Here is a 13,542-nt window from a genome sequence, read left to right as displayed (position 1 = left end):
CTCATGCGGATTTATTTAACAACTTTTTAATCTTTAAATATAGATTTAACACAATTTTTTACAGGTACATATACAATGTAGTTCATTTAAACCCGCAGTCAGAGAAAATTCTCCACTGTAATTTATAATACCATGTACATGAAGAGCCTAGTTGAACAGCATACTTAAGGTAACATAACATGGAGTGTGCAAAGTTTCAAATGTTAAAAATCTAAGACTGTACATTCAGATTTGCAGAACCAATCCACCTCATAAATTAATAAAAGCTTAGATTTAAAACCATGGAGGACAAAAAAGATTAAAACCATTTTAATATGCAACGTGTGCTATGTTTGAGACGAATATTTACATTTGTACCTCAAAATGTGTACTGTTACCACAAGAATTGTTGCCACTATAAACAGCCCCAATAGTAACATAAGAGAATCCTATTTTTCCACCTAGCAAACGCATCATGACCAACTTTAAAATAGACAGAAATATACTTCAGTGACTTAAAACCTTCCCGGTATGATTCCAGTGATTGAACAATACCGGGAGCTTTCTAGGATGTGCAGTGATGCTCAGTTCACACTCAGCTGGTCACATTTTTGACGATGTAGGAGGGTTACCCATAGTCCTGACCACACGGATTGGGGAAATGCCCACAGCTGTAGGGCAGCGTGGTAGTCAACCTACCAGGCCACAAGAGCCATGAAGTAGTTCGACAATTCCTCTGTACAAAAATGGTCACCCCCCCCCCCCAAAAACCCCCTCCAGTATGTTTTAACATAACAAGTTGGTACTCCAACTAAGAATTCGTGGGTCACAAATCAAAGCCAGATCATAAAGGTCCCCCGTTTGTCCAGAGTAGAAAACATTTCATTTAGACGGGACAGAGCAAATTCACTACCGCATGCATACTATTAACCCTGTTTTCAACAGTCAGATGCTTTTTGTACACATCTGTTTAGAAGTCAAACCACCTGTACCTATGTACTACAAAAGCAAAGCTAGACAAAGAAACACAAAATTAAATTATGAATGTTCAATATTCTTTTTCTTCCTCAAAAATTCAATAGATACATTATCATTAAAGATGCTGAAAAGTACAGTCTTATCAAGAACATCCTTAGTGCAAACATGGACATTTAACTTCCATTTATGGCACATGTTCCAAAAGTACATACATTTAATGTAAACTTCAACACTTGCTAGATACAGGTTGTAGCCTTGGAACACTTTGGGACCCTAAAGTGATTCACGACAACCCTGAGTTGTCAGTTTGACCTGATCCAAACCTCACTGAAAACAATGGGACTGACTGCAGCGAGCTGGAATCAGACCCTAAGTGCAAAAAGAGGATCTTCAGCATTATTGCATCTCCACATGTGAGTCAGCCAGATGATGCTCTTACAGAACAACACATTCACACGGCTGAAGTAGATTTTTAAGAAAAATCCATCCATAAAATCAATTAAGCAGGACATACAGCTTCTTTGTTTTTTTGGCTTACCAAAACTCAACTCTTTTATTTGCAATCAACTTCAACAGTTGTCAGCTAATAAGTAGATAAAGCCTTCAACCTGTAGAGGAAATTTCAAGCATCTAAACAAAGTGTCAGGAAACCGTAGTGTACTTCGCTGATGGAAACGTGATGGATGTCATGGAAAAACAGCAGGTAAAAATAATAAAATACTGTACTTTCCATAGGGAAAAAAAATTAAATAAAAAGAAAGAGCAGAGGATGGCTTCCTTTATGACTATGAGAAGCTGCTCAGGACCCCGGTCCCGTTGAGTGCAGATGAAGCTGTGGAGTTCTGTGAATGTGATGAATAGTACAGGACAACTCCAACTATTGTGCTATTTCTCTGTAACACTTAGTTGAAAGCTTCCAAAGAGCATCAAAAATAGGATGCTACTGGTTCACCCTTAATTCAAGGGGAACTAAACTTTCTTGTGTTACACAGGGCAGCATCTATAAAGTAATGAAGAATGATGTTAATATTAAAGCATCTTATTCCAAGACATACATTCTTCCCTGTAATCATGTAACTTTTGTACAACATAAAAAAAGTGCACTCCCGTGGTTCCTCACAAAGCTGAACTCCCATTAGCTTCAGCGAGAGCCTTGCCTAAAGGAGGACCACAAGGTTTGACACATTTCCATGATATATCACTTGATTACCACAATGCAGCCAGCTGGTATTGTCCCTAGACTTACTATTTTGTCAGGCTCAAAATGTTTTTTATGCACAGTTACAAAATAGCTGTTCTACGAAGCTGACTGGCGGCTCAGGTTGTAAAAATTGACCCTGCTTTATGTTTCAAAGGCAAAAAATCTACATTACTTTTAATGGCCCCTGCATAATAATTCTGCTCGTATAAATATGAAAGCCTGTTGCTGCAACTGTTAAAGTGCATGAGTAATAGTGCAAACAGCCGTGCTACATCTGCAAAACTACAAGTGGCATTTTAAACAGGACTTATACAAAACTTGCATGTTTCAGCTAACATGCTCACACCAGCCTGCAAGAGCTCTGGAGTCCAAGCAACTACCAGGCAAATTCAAACCAGGTGGCCCAGGCTGCCACGCAAACGTTGCCTCAAGCTCACAGTAGTCAAGAAGATGATCCCTAATGAGACCGAGAAGCTGTGCATTTAGACCAGCAACACCCACCCTAGTCTGCAACGATCCATCGCATGGCACTGGTGGCCAGCAGGACCAGATGACGTGCAAGCTCGGTCCTCCGGGAACTATTGGATGGGAGAGTGCTTTGCTCCATGTTACTGCATGCAGAGTACTCGCGCTCACCCCGAAGGCTTGGAAGAGACAAATCACCAAATGGGGTCTTAAACAAAATTAGGATTAGGCCTGGTGGTAGGAAGGAGGAGCAGGAATCTGCAGCCTGACCAGCGGCAGGGTCATGGCTGCCTGCATCCTCGGCCAAACAAGTGGGTGGGTGCGTCCGCCCTGGCCAGGAGCCTCCTGGATGTGCAGCACTCCTTGGGTCTGGGGCTCAAATAAAATTCTGCCATAAAACTCCCCTGATGCTTAAAAGGATGCAAAATTTGTAGCAATGCTGCATTAACTTATATAATCTAATAAGCAGAGGCTTTCAATACTGTTTCCATTCTTCATTTGAATCCATTTTTTATTCTAATTACTCTATTTCACACACACAGGCTCCCTCTAATAGAAATGAGTTTCACACAACCTTCGCCCAGCGAGCGGAAACCTGAAACTTGCCCTTCTCTCTGCCTGGCTTTTAAAGGTCAGGCAAAAAAGGCTGAAAATGCATTGGCCTCATTTTGCCCAGAAGTGAAGTTTCTGGAGTGAGCAAAATTTTTTCCTTTTCCCTGTATTTGTTTACCACTTCTGAGCAAACAGAGAAGAGAAAGGGCTTGAGCTCAGTTTGAGGGGAGGCTGCGCTGTGTCCTGGCACAAGCACTGTGTCTCTGAAGCGAAAACAAGTCACGTGTCTGCTTTGACGGCACGGCAAGGGCCACATTTCTGCCGTCCCAGTTCTCAGCTTGTGACGACCTGGGTGCTACGTCACGGCTGAGAGAGGACGTGGCTTTTCCTGCCCTCACACAGGCGCTGCCGGGTCTGTAAGTCACAGGAGTGCACAATCTTTGGTGTATTAGCCACCAGGGGACTTGCAAAAACATTTTGGTTCCTGCCCCACTGTGGAAAAGGAGCTTGGATCATAATAATGCAACGCTAACCTTCCTAGAGATGTGCTTCTCACACAGGCAGCTATTCCTTGTTAATTCATAAAAAAGTCAAGCCAGTTGACTGGCACCACCTGACCACTTTAGCAAGGGCATCGTAAACCAGCAACACATGGTTAAATCTTAGCAGTAGCTGTCTTCTGAACATTGCTTTTTCTTGTCCTCACCAAACCCATTTCATTTTGAGCTTTGCACATTCTGACCTGCGATACAGAACAATTTCTATGGCACACAAATTAGAAAATCCACCATGGACTTCCACAGGAGGTAGAATGAATCCATCAGGAAGAAAGAAGCAAGGATCAATCTCAGAAGTTATAGCCAGTGTAGGGAAATGTAGCACACCAGAGGGTTGTTTTTCAAAAATGGTGCTTTTCAAAATGACCTCCAAGTCAGTCATCTTCCCCCAAAATACCTCCTGGCTTATATCCAGGCCAAGATTTATGTAAGGTTTAATAAGGATTTTCCCCCCATCTTTGGAGTGGAAGACTAGGACCAAAATACTTGCTTTATAAACATATACATGGCATGGCCAATAGTAGCCACTCATCTATGAGACAAGCTACCTATGCAACCAGACAAGTAAAGTAAGAAACACCATCTCTGGATTCCTTTGGATATTTTAAGTGTGTTTTGCGCACAGGCTCTCCCTTGGCAGGCCTGGTGCAGGACAGTGTATTTGCAAAGCTGGTACTGGTAGTGTGGTGAGATATTTACCAAGAATGTATCTGGTAACTTAAAATCAGCCAAAGAAAATTCCCTACAACTTACTCTGCGTTGTACTGACCCAACACAGGAACAACTAGCAGGTGGGGAGAGGAATAGCTTGTTAGGCTGAAGAAAGCAGCCACCCTGAGGCAGAAGGTTTTTGTTTGGAGCCACAGTTTAAATCTAAGAAAAAATGTCAAGGCAAGGGAACCATTTCATCCATCCAGTTGTAAGTGCTCCTGGGCACAAAGGCTTTTCACTGAAATAATAAATTCCCAGATTTTTCTGAGTTCTGGTTGTGAAATTCTGTGATTGCAGACACGTTTTTAATTCATTATGAGGACCTGGGCCAAGCAGCAACGGAGGTGCTAGCCCCCGTGAAGGGCCAGCTCTGTGTCTCACCCAGCTCTGAAAAATGACTTCCGCAGGCTCTAAGCTCTTGGTAATCCCCATCAAATTTATCCAGTTTACCCTGCTTGCACGCAAAACACAGTGTTTCCACACAGGCAGCTGTGAATATCTGAGGTTAGCGGTGCTCCTGCCTGCCCCTGCATCGCTAGTGCCAAATTCTGTCACTGCTATTTCAGGACTGGCCTGTCCCTGCACAGGTTGATACTGGGCAGAGGTATCTCTTGCAGCACCGGAGCAAGAGCCCCATCTTCTGAAGCAGCAGAACCCAGAGCACGATCCAGACCACTTCCCCAGAGCAGCTGGTGCTATAAAACCAACCGCAGTATAAAATGACCAATGCACAGAGGAAATAAGAGTTGCTGAATACAAAGGTCCTGCTTGAAAAGCGATTTTCAGAGTGTGAGTGCGTTCTGGCTCTAAAGACACATCACTGGAAAAGCTCTAGGAATGGGTAAAACCAAACTGGTAAGGAAACAGCCTACATCATCCTACAATATTGCCTAAAGTGCATGTAAAATTAGAAACTCCATACGTAATCAGCAATAGAGAAAAAGAACAGAGTTAATCTTAGCAGGGAAAATAAAGGCTCAGTGCTGCTACTAGACCCTGGCAACACAACTGCAAAGCATCTGGGCAGTGGTCTGAGACTTCCAGGAGGAGCTTTCTGTATTTTTCCCTTGGAAGTTCTTCCTAGCTTGTACTCAGTGGCTTTATAAACCACCCTGGAGTTGTAAGTCTCTAGGATCTGGGGCATATAACCACTGACAAAGTAAATCAATGTTTAAAGTTTACCAGCACCCTGTTTTTAGGATGTGTTTACAGCTGGAGAAACTTCCAGCACAGGTTGTGGTCCAGCACACAAAGAGATCCGACTACCAGACTTTCTGACCAAACCAACGCATCGCACCCCAAGGTTCAAACACGTCAAAGTGAATCCTCTCAACTGCGTTTAGCTGCTGTTGGACCCCTGCAAGCTGTCCCAGAGGTAAAATCGGAAAACCTTAAATCTGTGAAATTTGGATGTCCTGCAACCAAGGGAATAAACACTACCTCTGCCCATAGCAAGGATTTTACTGAAAAATACTGAAAAACCATCAGTGTTTTGTGATAAGAGCTCACCGGAATTTTAAGTCTTTCACAAAATTAATCAAAACAGTAGATTTGGACAAAATGGAAGTATTTAAAAGGAAATCTACTGGCAAAATTTTTGTTCATATTTTCATAATTGGTGGATTCTTCTTTCTTTTAAAATGGACTAAACCTAGTGGTTTTTCTCTGTTTTTTTCTGAGCTGCCCCAGCTGCAGCCCTCAGTCTCCTGTTTCCAGCGGATGGCACGGCGATGAGGCAACACGTGGAGTGGTGATACCAAATACACGGCAAGGGTGACAGGCTGCTCTTAAGGCATTTTCTTGTGTCATCGGTTACACTTCTCAATCTATTTCTATCTACATTTATGTGTAGAAAATGAGAGAGATGATTTTTGAGGCTAGAAGCCTTTCAGTGAAACCTGGTAAACTGTTTACATTTATTCTAATGATAGATTAATCAATGGACCTGCAGTAGTCAGCAATGAGTGCAAGAGTGAGGCTTGGCACAAATGGGCTAGACCCAAAGGTCGGGCGCAGAAAAGGAAGTATTGCCTTTAGAGGGCTTTGGATCAGGCCTCGATGTCTTCGGCAGCATGAGAAGATTGTGCCTAGGTACTTTCTATTCACCTGGGGTTTGAACTACGGCAGCGAGCAGGCAAAACAGTCACAGGAATCCCTGACCACAGACTCCGTCTCTTCTCCCAGATCTTGTACCCAGTGCTCTTGCAATAAAATCTACATTATTAAATACTCATTTTTAATTTACTAATGGCTAAAGTAACAGGAAAGTCTTAAGGTGTTAACAAAAAAAAAAGCAGTAGCTTAATTTACTACTTTTGCAGGCTTTTTGGAGTAACAGCTTTCTTTTTTTTCTGCTGAGGCATGCACAGCCAGATTGGGTACATCAGGCATAATGCAAGCCATGGCTTAAGAGACCTGATTCAAGTTCTGAAATATTTCTCCTATGCATATTATATGATACCTGCAACTTTGGCATTCCGAAACCTACAGTCACCAACCACTATCTGCAGACTGTGGACAGGAACCCAGCCTTCTTTTCTTCTGTTTAGGTTTTTCACCAACCTTTGAATGACAATGGTAATAGTAAAAAAAAAAAAAAAAAAGAAAGAAAAAAGAAAAAGCACACACAAAACAAACCAACCAACCAACCCACGAGCAGTTTTATATCAGCAGCAGGCACACCCTACGCAATTGCACGACCGACAATTTGTTCAAATCAGGGAAGCATTTTAATAAGAGCTATGCATGCATTTAAGTATTCCTCCCACCTAAATTTAGGCACCTAATTAAAACCTTACATTAAGAGCACAGTTGCCTCGGGTCCCTGTCTAGTCAACGTAGAGGAACAGGACTCTCCAGAGCATGAATTATCCTGCCCGAGATCTACACTGCTCTCAAGAGGAGCCTGTTTTTCTCCATTGACTACAGATAGAGTCAAGGGCAATTACTCTCCTCACTTAAGCATCTCTGCTGCATATCTAGGCTCAGGTGGGATGAATCTAGCCAGGGTGCTGTAAGTAAACCCAAGCCAGGATTTAGGCAGCTGGAAATACTCATACTCATAAATGACATGCCTCAAACAGTCTCACTCGTGCAGTGAAGTCTGCCCAAACAAAAAATTTGGGTGTGAGAAATAGATGCCTGGCACTGGCCAAAACTGGCAAGAGAAGTGGTGAGCAGTCAGCAAAACTGTGACACTTGATATATTGCTTTTGCTAGCAACAGACAGAATTTCCCTCAAAGCACGAAGAATGCAGACGTTGTCCAGGAACCTCCCACGGGGCATTTTGTGTCTACGCATTTACAGGCTGGTCCCTGCACAACTCTGATTCAGGTACTGATAATATCACCCTTCCCCTGGGCCATATCCAGAACAGGGCATTAGCAGGCTGCGCTTTCCCTAACGGAGACCCCAGGGAGAGCTTTCGGGGCTGAGACGAGAGCTGCTCAGAAATCAATCTGGAAAGGAAAGACAGCCAAAACCCTTTGCCAAATCCCTGCAGGAATCAAGAGAGGGCCTGCTGCCCTCTGAGACAAGGAGACTAATGGCTCAACACGCATAGTCTCAGGTACGGTCATTTCCCAGGCAAAATTCCCAGCTGCAAGGAGGGAACCAGCGGTGAGCACTTATCTTGCAAGCCGCAGCTTTAAATACGACTGACTAAACGATGGTCTGTAGCCATTAATTAGTTAACACTTGTACAGCCATTTGAGGGAGGAAAATGTCCACAATTACTCAATATTACTATTAATAAGTGCAGAGGAACAAAGCCAAGAGCTGAGCTGGGGAAGACAGAAAGTGGACAAAGGCGAAGAGCTCTCACTCGAACCAGCACTTAAAGTGGGAAGAGCATTACAAGGGGGCTGTTAAGGTGCTAATATAACACAGACCACCCAGACACCAATGGCAAAGGAAGTCCAAGGCTGAACCATGCATATGGCCTCTAGTCTTATCAAGCGAGTGAATTCTTTGGCTTTCTGGAATAGTCTAAAACTCAATCAAAGGCCGCAATGAGTATATCACGAGGCAAGTGAGACTGTACGACTTATGTTTCAGGGTCTCGGAGATAAGGCAAAGTAATCCTAAAATACCTACCACTGTCCCTCGCCATCTTCATGTAAAAGCTGAATTTCATCCCCGTTTTTCACCAGCAGGTCCTCTGATCCTCTCCTCTTGCAGTCTGCAAGGGCTTTATATTTTCCTGGAGACTGTGATAGTAACAAAAATATTGTCTTATTTAGTTACGATTTGTATAAAGGAATTGTTATTTCTGACTGCCACGGGGAACGTGATAGAGCCCCGTCAGCACCCTTAATTAAAATTATTTCAAGAAACTGTGGAAAACACATCTCCTCATTCCCCAAATTGGGATACGGAAAATCTGTGAAACACGGACAAGACATACGCCTTATCCGGACAACAGACAGGCCAGGGCAAGGCTCAACAAAACGTGAAGACCAAAAATGGCACCACCTAGTGCTTTTATACCACTGCATTTTCTGCATCTTACTGACCAGCTGGCTCCCATCCTCCTCCTCCGTGTCCGAGCAGTTGGAAAGATACTGGTTCCCGGACCACTCCTCCAGCCCTTCACAGATCTCCAGCGACTGCGACATTCCCGGCCAGCCTGCAAGACAGGACGCTCAGGCTCTGGGTCCGCGGCGCCCGGCAGCCGGCATCCCCCGGGGACGCGTCCCTTGGGGAGGCATCCCCACCGCCTTACTTCTGCTGGGCTTGTTCTGCGGCGACACGGGAACGCTCTCCAGCAGCACGGGGCTGGTACGTTCGGAGTCGTTCTCTTCCGAGCTTATGGAGGCTCTCTGCTGCTTCCTGGAAGGTTAAAAAGAAAGAAATCGATCTTAGTTTTGCTTTTCAGACAGAAACAAACCCCGTGATCTTTTTCTAAAATAGAATCAGAAATAATAATGGTAGTCTTTAACACAAATTTTGGGGGGAATAGCGCCAGCCCAGTATGCCCCAGCACAGAATGCGGCCAGAAAGCGTGCAGGGCACGAGAGAGCCCCGTCCACTCGTGGCACTTACCCATCGCTCAGCTGCGAGGAAAGGGGCAGCTGGTCTGTGCATGAGCCCGGCTGCTGCTTCTCAACTGCGGGTAGAAAAACCAGTTTAACGTCATTTGCTTATTGGTAGCTGTCATGCTCGAAGCATTATGTTAAAAGTCAGACTTTTTGTACAACTCTCATCATTTTTACTCAGAGAAAAACAGATCCAGGGTCTATCGCAAAGCACTGACTTAGTGATGATTAAGATGGCATGTTAGCACAAATCCAATAGGAAGCATGACACTGAAGTCCACAGGACCATAATATGCTTAAAACGAGGCATCTGCTATGCATCTTGTTGAATTAAGCCTATGAGAACAAATATGAAATAACCCCCAAGATACTGACAAAAGAAGGTACTTCTGTAATTCATTTTCACGGGAGCACCTGGCCTTTACAACGCTAAGTTATGCTATTTCCCTGCAACATAACTTCACTCCAGTATTCTGCTATGAGGCTTCTTCTGAAAATCAATTCTCTAGTGAGAATTAGGGGATGTGAAGATTAGCCATGTGAAAATAGGAAAGGTTCTGCTGTACAGCTACTGCCACAGTCAAATTGGTCCAATGTACCTTTTATAAGCTCCTGCTGCTTGAACAAAATTTTTCTTATTTCATTTAACCATGCCATCTTCAGATCCACTGTTTGGGCCTGGAAGAGGAAAAAAAAGCTGTTTGAATTTTGAATTATGAATCACCCATTACAATACAGGAATAAAATCTTACTTCTCTATGCTGTAATTACCCAAAATCCCCTTTCATCCAAACCCATCAATGACTCTTTTTTAAAAAACTCTTGATTTTTGGAAAATTGATGCTCTCCACTACACGTAGGCAACACAGGTTATGCTGTAAGTGGAAACTGTGGAGACATCACCTCAGTGCAGGGAGTGCAGTCATAAGCATACACGTGCACGTGTCTCAACCCTTCGTACAAAACATCCGCAGGCCCCAATCTGCCTTTTGAATATACATGTATACTCTGCTACATAAATCTGCTGTATGAATTTGTCTACTGTGTTTTGACATGGAGAAAAAAACTCAACAGAAGTCTAATCCAAAAATCACCAAACAACAATACGTCCACAGTGGGTTTCCCTGTGAACGCCAATCAGGCAAACATTGCACCTTCACAAATTTCTATTCAAAATGCCACAAAAGAAAAAAAAAAACAAGAAGAAATCAGATCAATCGAGCAACTGTTTTGTAGACGAGTTGAAAGACTTGGAAATTGCACCGCAGAGGCTAAGCCTCTGCTGTAGGAGCACTTCTGACAGCGAATTGTAGCTGAGCACATGTGGATTGTGGTCATTAAAGCATAAGGCCCATTTCCCAGCTCAGTTCCCGTAAGCTATTAAGCACAAAATCTTTCTTTCAGCTACTGCTCTCTGTGAGATTTCATCTGCAATAGAAGACACTGTTTCCAAGTAGCTATCCTGTCTCTACTTCAAGATGACTTTTCGGTTACGGACTGGGCAGCAAGGCCCAGCCACAGGAATAGCTCTGTAACCACAGACACGGGCAAAGAGAAGGAAGAAACGCACACTGAAAGTCTGACAAACTTCAAACCGCCCAAGCCCGGTTGGAGACATTAAGGTTAAACTTGATGTGGGGAGCTTCAAGTTTTCCTAAACATTGTTGTGAGGATGTAAAAATATCCAGTTTTGAAGCTACAAACCTGCACAACGTATACCTCTTCTCGTCCACTATACCAGATTTCAAATTTTCGATGGTCTCCTTTCACGTTTTCAGTTATTCCAACCGCATTCATCTGCAAAGAAAAAAGAATAAAAAACTACACATACTACAAATTTTTCCATCTTTCCCATGATCCAGACATTTTGCAATGGGCTAAAATCCTATTTTCACCCAGTTGAACACATTTCACCACCAATATTTACTTTGGTGGCAACTGAAAGTCATTACCTGACCTTCCCACTGATTCCTGTCCACCAGCTAGCTGGGTTAGAAAAAGCTTCCTTAAAGCAGCCAATGGACCTGTGGGGATTTTTCATTCAGAAATAAGTGGGACTAACTGAAAAGTCATTTCATACCTCTTTCAGCATGAAATTCCTCAGATGAGGTATATGAAGCTATATAAAACCAAACCCCTAACCACCCTCATTTCAAGTTTCCAAACAACTCCAAGTGGTTATAGCATGGTTCTGCCTTATACCCACTTGTCCATATAATAGGTCAACTGCAGAGCTTTAGCAACTTTGTAAGCTCTACAGGAGAAAGGTAGTATAAATTAGAACAAATCCAGCCATTAGCTAAGAAAGACCGATCAGAAACACCAAAAGTAAGGTAATGGAAGTGATCAGAAAGAAAACACCACCACAAGCTGTGAACTTTTCATCTCTAGATCTAGTTTAACCACAAGGCAGAAGTATAGGCAATTTAAACCCAGTTCACCCATGAAGTATCAAGCTTGGCTTATCCTCATGCCATATCTGAATTATCCAAGATTGGTGCTAGAGCTGCAGTAGTACGAGGAGAGCTCTGCTCCGAGTCCTCTTACACTGCACCGCTGCTCCCCCGAGACTCCCATCCGGGGACAGGACCACATCCACCTTACAGCAGAGGTTTGTCCCTAGCAAGTCGGCCAGCAGTTAGCAATCCTCAGGATTGCAGACTCTGCATATTTTAATAACTAAGGTTTCCTTCCAGGAAGTTCCTGCTTACTGCACAGCATGTTGTTTTCCCATAAACATTATTTGTGCCACCTTATTCTTTACTTACTTGCTGAATTCTATGCCTCATTTTTTCAGTGAGCATCTTTAAAATCCATCTGTAAAGTATGCAGTTCCTTCAGGAACTTCAGTTCAATGTCTCTTGGTCCCTGACCATCCCTGTAGCTGACACATCTCCAAGGTTTCGAAAGAAGGGTTAATTTTTGGATACGCAGCCTGAAGTACCATTAACCTTTTAGGAAGGTTTAGGTGATGCAGACGTCAAGCTGGATGTGGCTGAGCGCTCCTGTGCCTGGGTACCCGCTATTGCGGACTGCTTTTGGTAATTTGGCTGGAAGGGCCAAAGGCACAAACAGCGCAGGGCCTACACAGAGCGACCCAGCTGAATCAGCAGCTCCGGCTATGATTAGAGACCGAGAAACTCTTCGATAACAGGAGACCTCTGACCCGTCTGCTGAATGTGCCATGCAATTACCGCCTCATTGAAAAATACTTTAATAGCTGATACTGCTTCTTATTTAAAGCAGTTTGCCAGTAATTCAATAAACACATGTGTTTCAAACCAGATCTAATAACAATGGTACCATATATCACAGGATATTCAAGGAGATTGCATTAGATAAATCTAAATACAAAGATAAAGCCTTGGAAAGAACATCAGTTTAATATTGCTGCGACTCTCTGTTAATAAATGCATTCTCAGAGCTTTTTTTCTGAAAGATTGAGACGATCTACAAATTAGACCACCTGGGCAAACTTTCTGTTTGTAGCTGCTTTTTCAAACGTTGGCACCTGTTATCAGCGACTAGGAATGGCCTCAGGAAAAATGAAGCAAGTTGCTTATTAGCTTCCCTCATTTTTTCCCTGGTATAAACAGCAGAGCTCTTCTGAACCTCTGAGAAAGCATTTGCCTTCAGATTCGGAAAGGACTGTCAGTCACTAGCAATCAGTATTATGCCGCCACTCGTTGCTTTGCATCTCCCTCCCTCAACACAGTCCTCTGTGTTCACGTTGCACAAAATTCTCGCGATCTCCCCTCAGCATTAGGACTGAGATTGCAAGAGGTGAACAAAGCCAGGGACCATTTGCTCATTCACAGTCTGATATACATCAGTTGCTGTTCAAAAAAGTGCATGCTAAAATCTGCAGCATAGTCTAGGTATGAGGGCATAAAAACTTCAAAAAATTTTGGCTTGAGCAATACATTTCCGTACTGCCTTAGAAAGCCAGATTGGGCTTCAGTCTCATTTTAGTAACAACTACAACACTATGCTGTTGAAATGGCAGCCTAGAAAGCACCTTATACAAATGCTGCAATTTCCAATTCCATGCATCTCTTTTGG

The 13,542-nt window shown here is 43.2% G+C and overlaps 1 protein-coding gene across 1 annotated transcript in view; it reads right to left on the bottom strand.

Annotated features, from left to right (window-relative positions):
* Window positions 1–30: 30 nt before the first annotated feature.
* MCF2 (MCF.2 cell line derived transforming sequence) overlaps window positions 31–13,542 on the bottom strand; it is a 59,512-nt gene continuing 46,000 nt past the window's right edge. The window contains exons 23-30 of the mRNA XM_064518313.1: window positions 11,185–11,277; window positions 10,080–10,158; window positions 9,488–9,551; window positions 9,168–9,274; window positions 8,959–9,071; window positions 8,540–8,652; window positions 6,905–7,005; window positions 31–1,957 (exon numbers count right to left, since the gene is read on the bottom strand). Of these exons, the coding sequence (XP_064374383.1) occupies window positions 1,917–1,957; window positions 6,905–7,005; window positions 8,540–8,652; window positions 8,959–9,071; window positions 9,168–9,274; window positions 9,488–9,551; window positions 10,080–10,158; window positions 11,185–11,277 (711 nt within the window). The 3' untranslated portion in view covers window positions 31–1,916. The remainder of the gene's footprint in view (window positions 1,958–6,904; window positions 7,006–8,539; window positions 8,653–8,958; window positions 9,072–9,167; window positions 9,275–9,487; window positions 9,552–10,079; window positions 10,159–11,184; window positions 11,278–13,542) is intronic.

This window comes from Dromaius novaehollandiae, chromosome 11, assembly GCF_036370855.1.
Source record: "Dromaius novaehollandiae isolate bDroNov1 chromosome 11, bDroNov1.hap1, whole genome shotgun sequence".
Lineage (NCBI taxonomy): Eukaryota > Metazoa > Chordata > Aves > Casuariiformes > Dromaiidae > Dromaius > Dromaius novaehollandiae.
The sequence above is the reverse complement of the archived record's forward strand: the minus strand, read 5'-3'. Positions and strand labels throughout refer to the sequence as shown.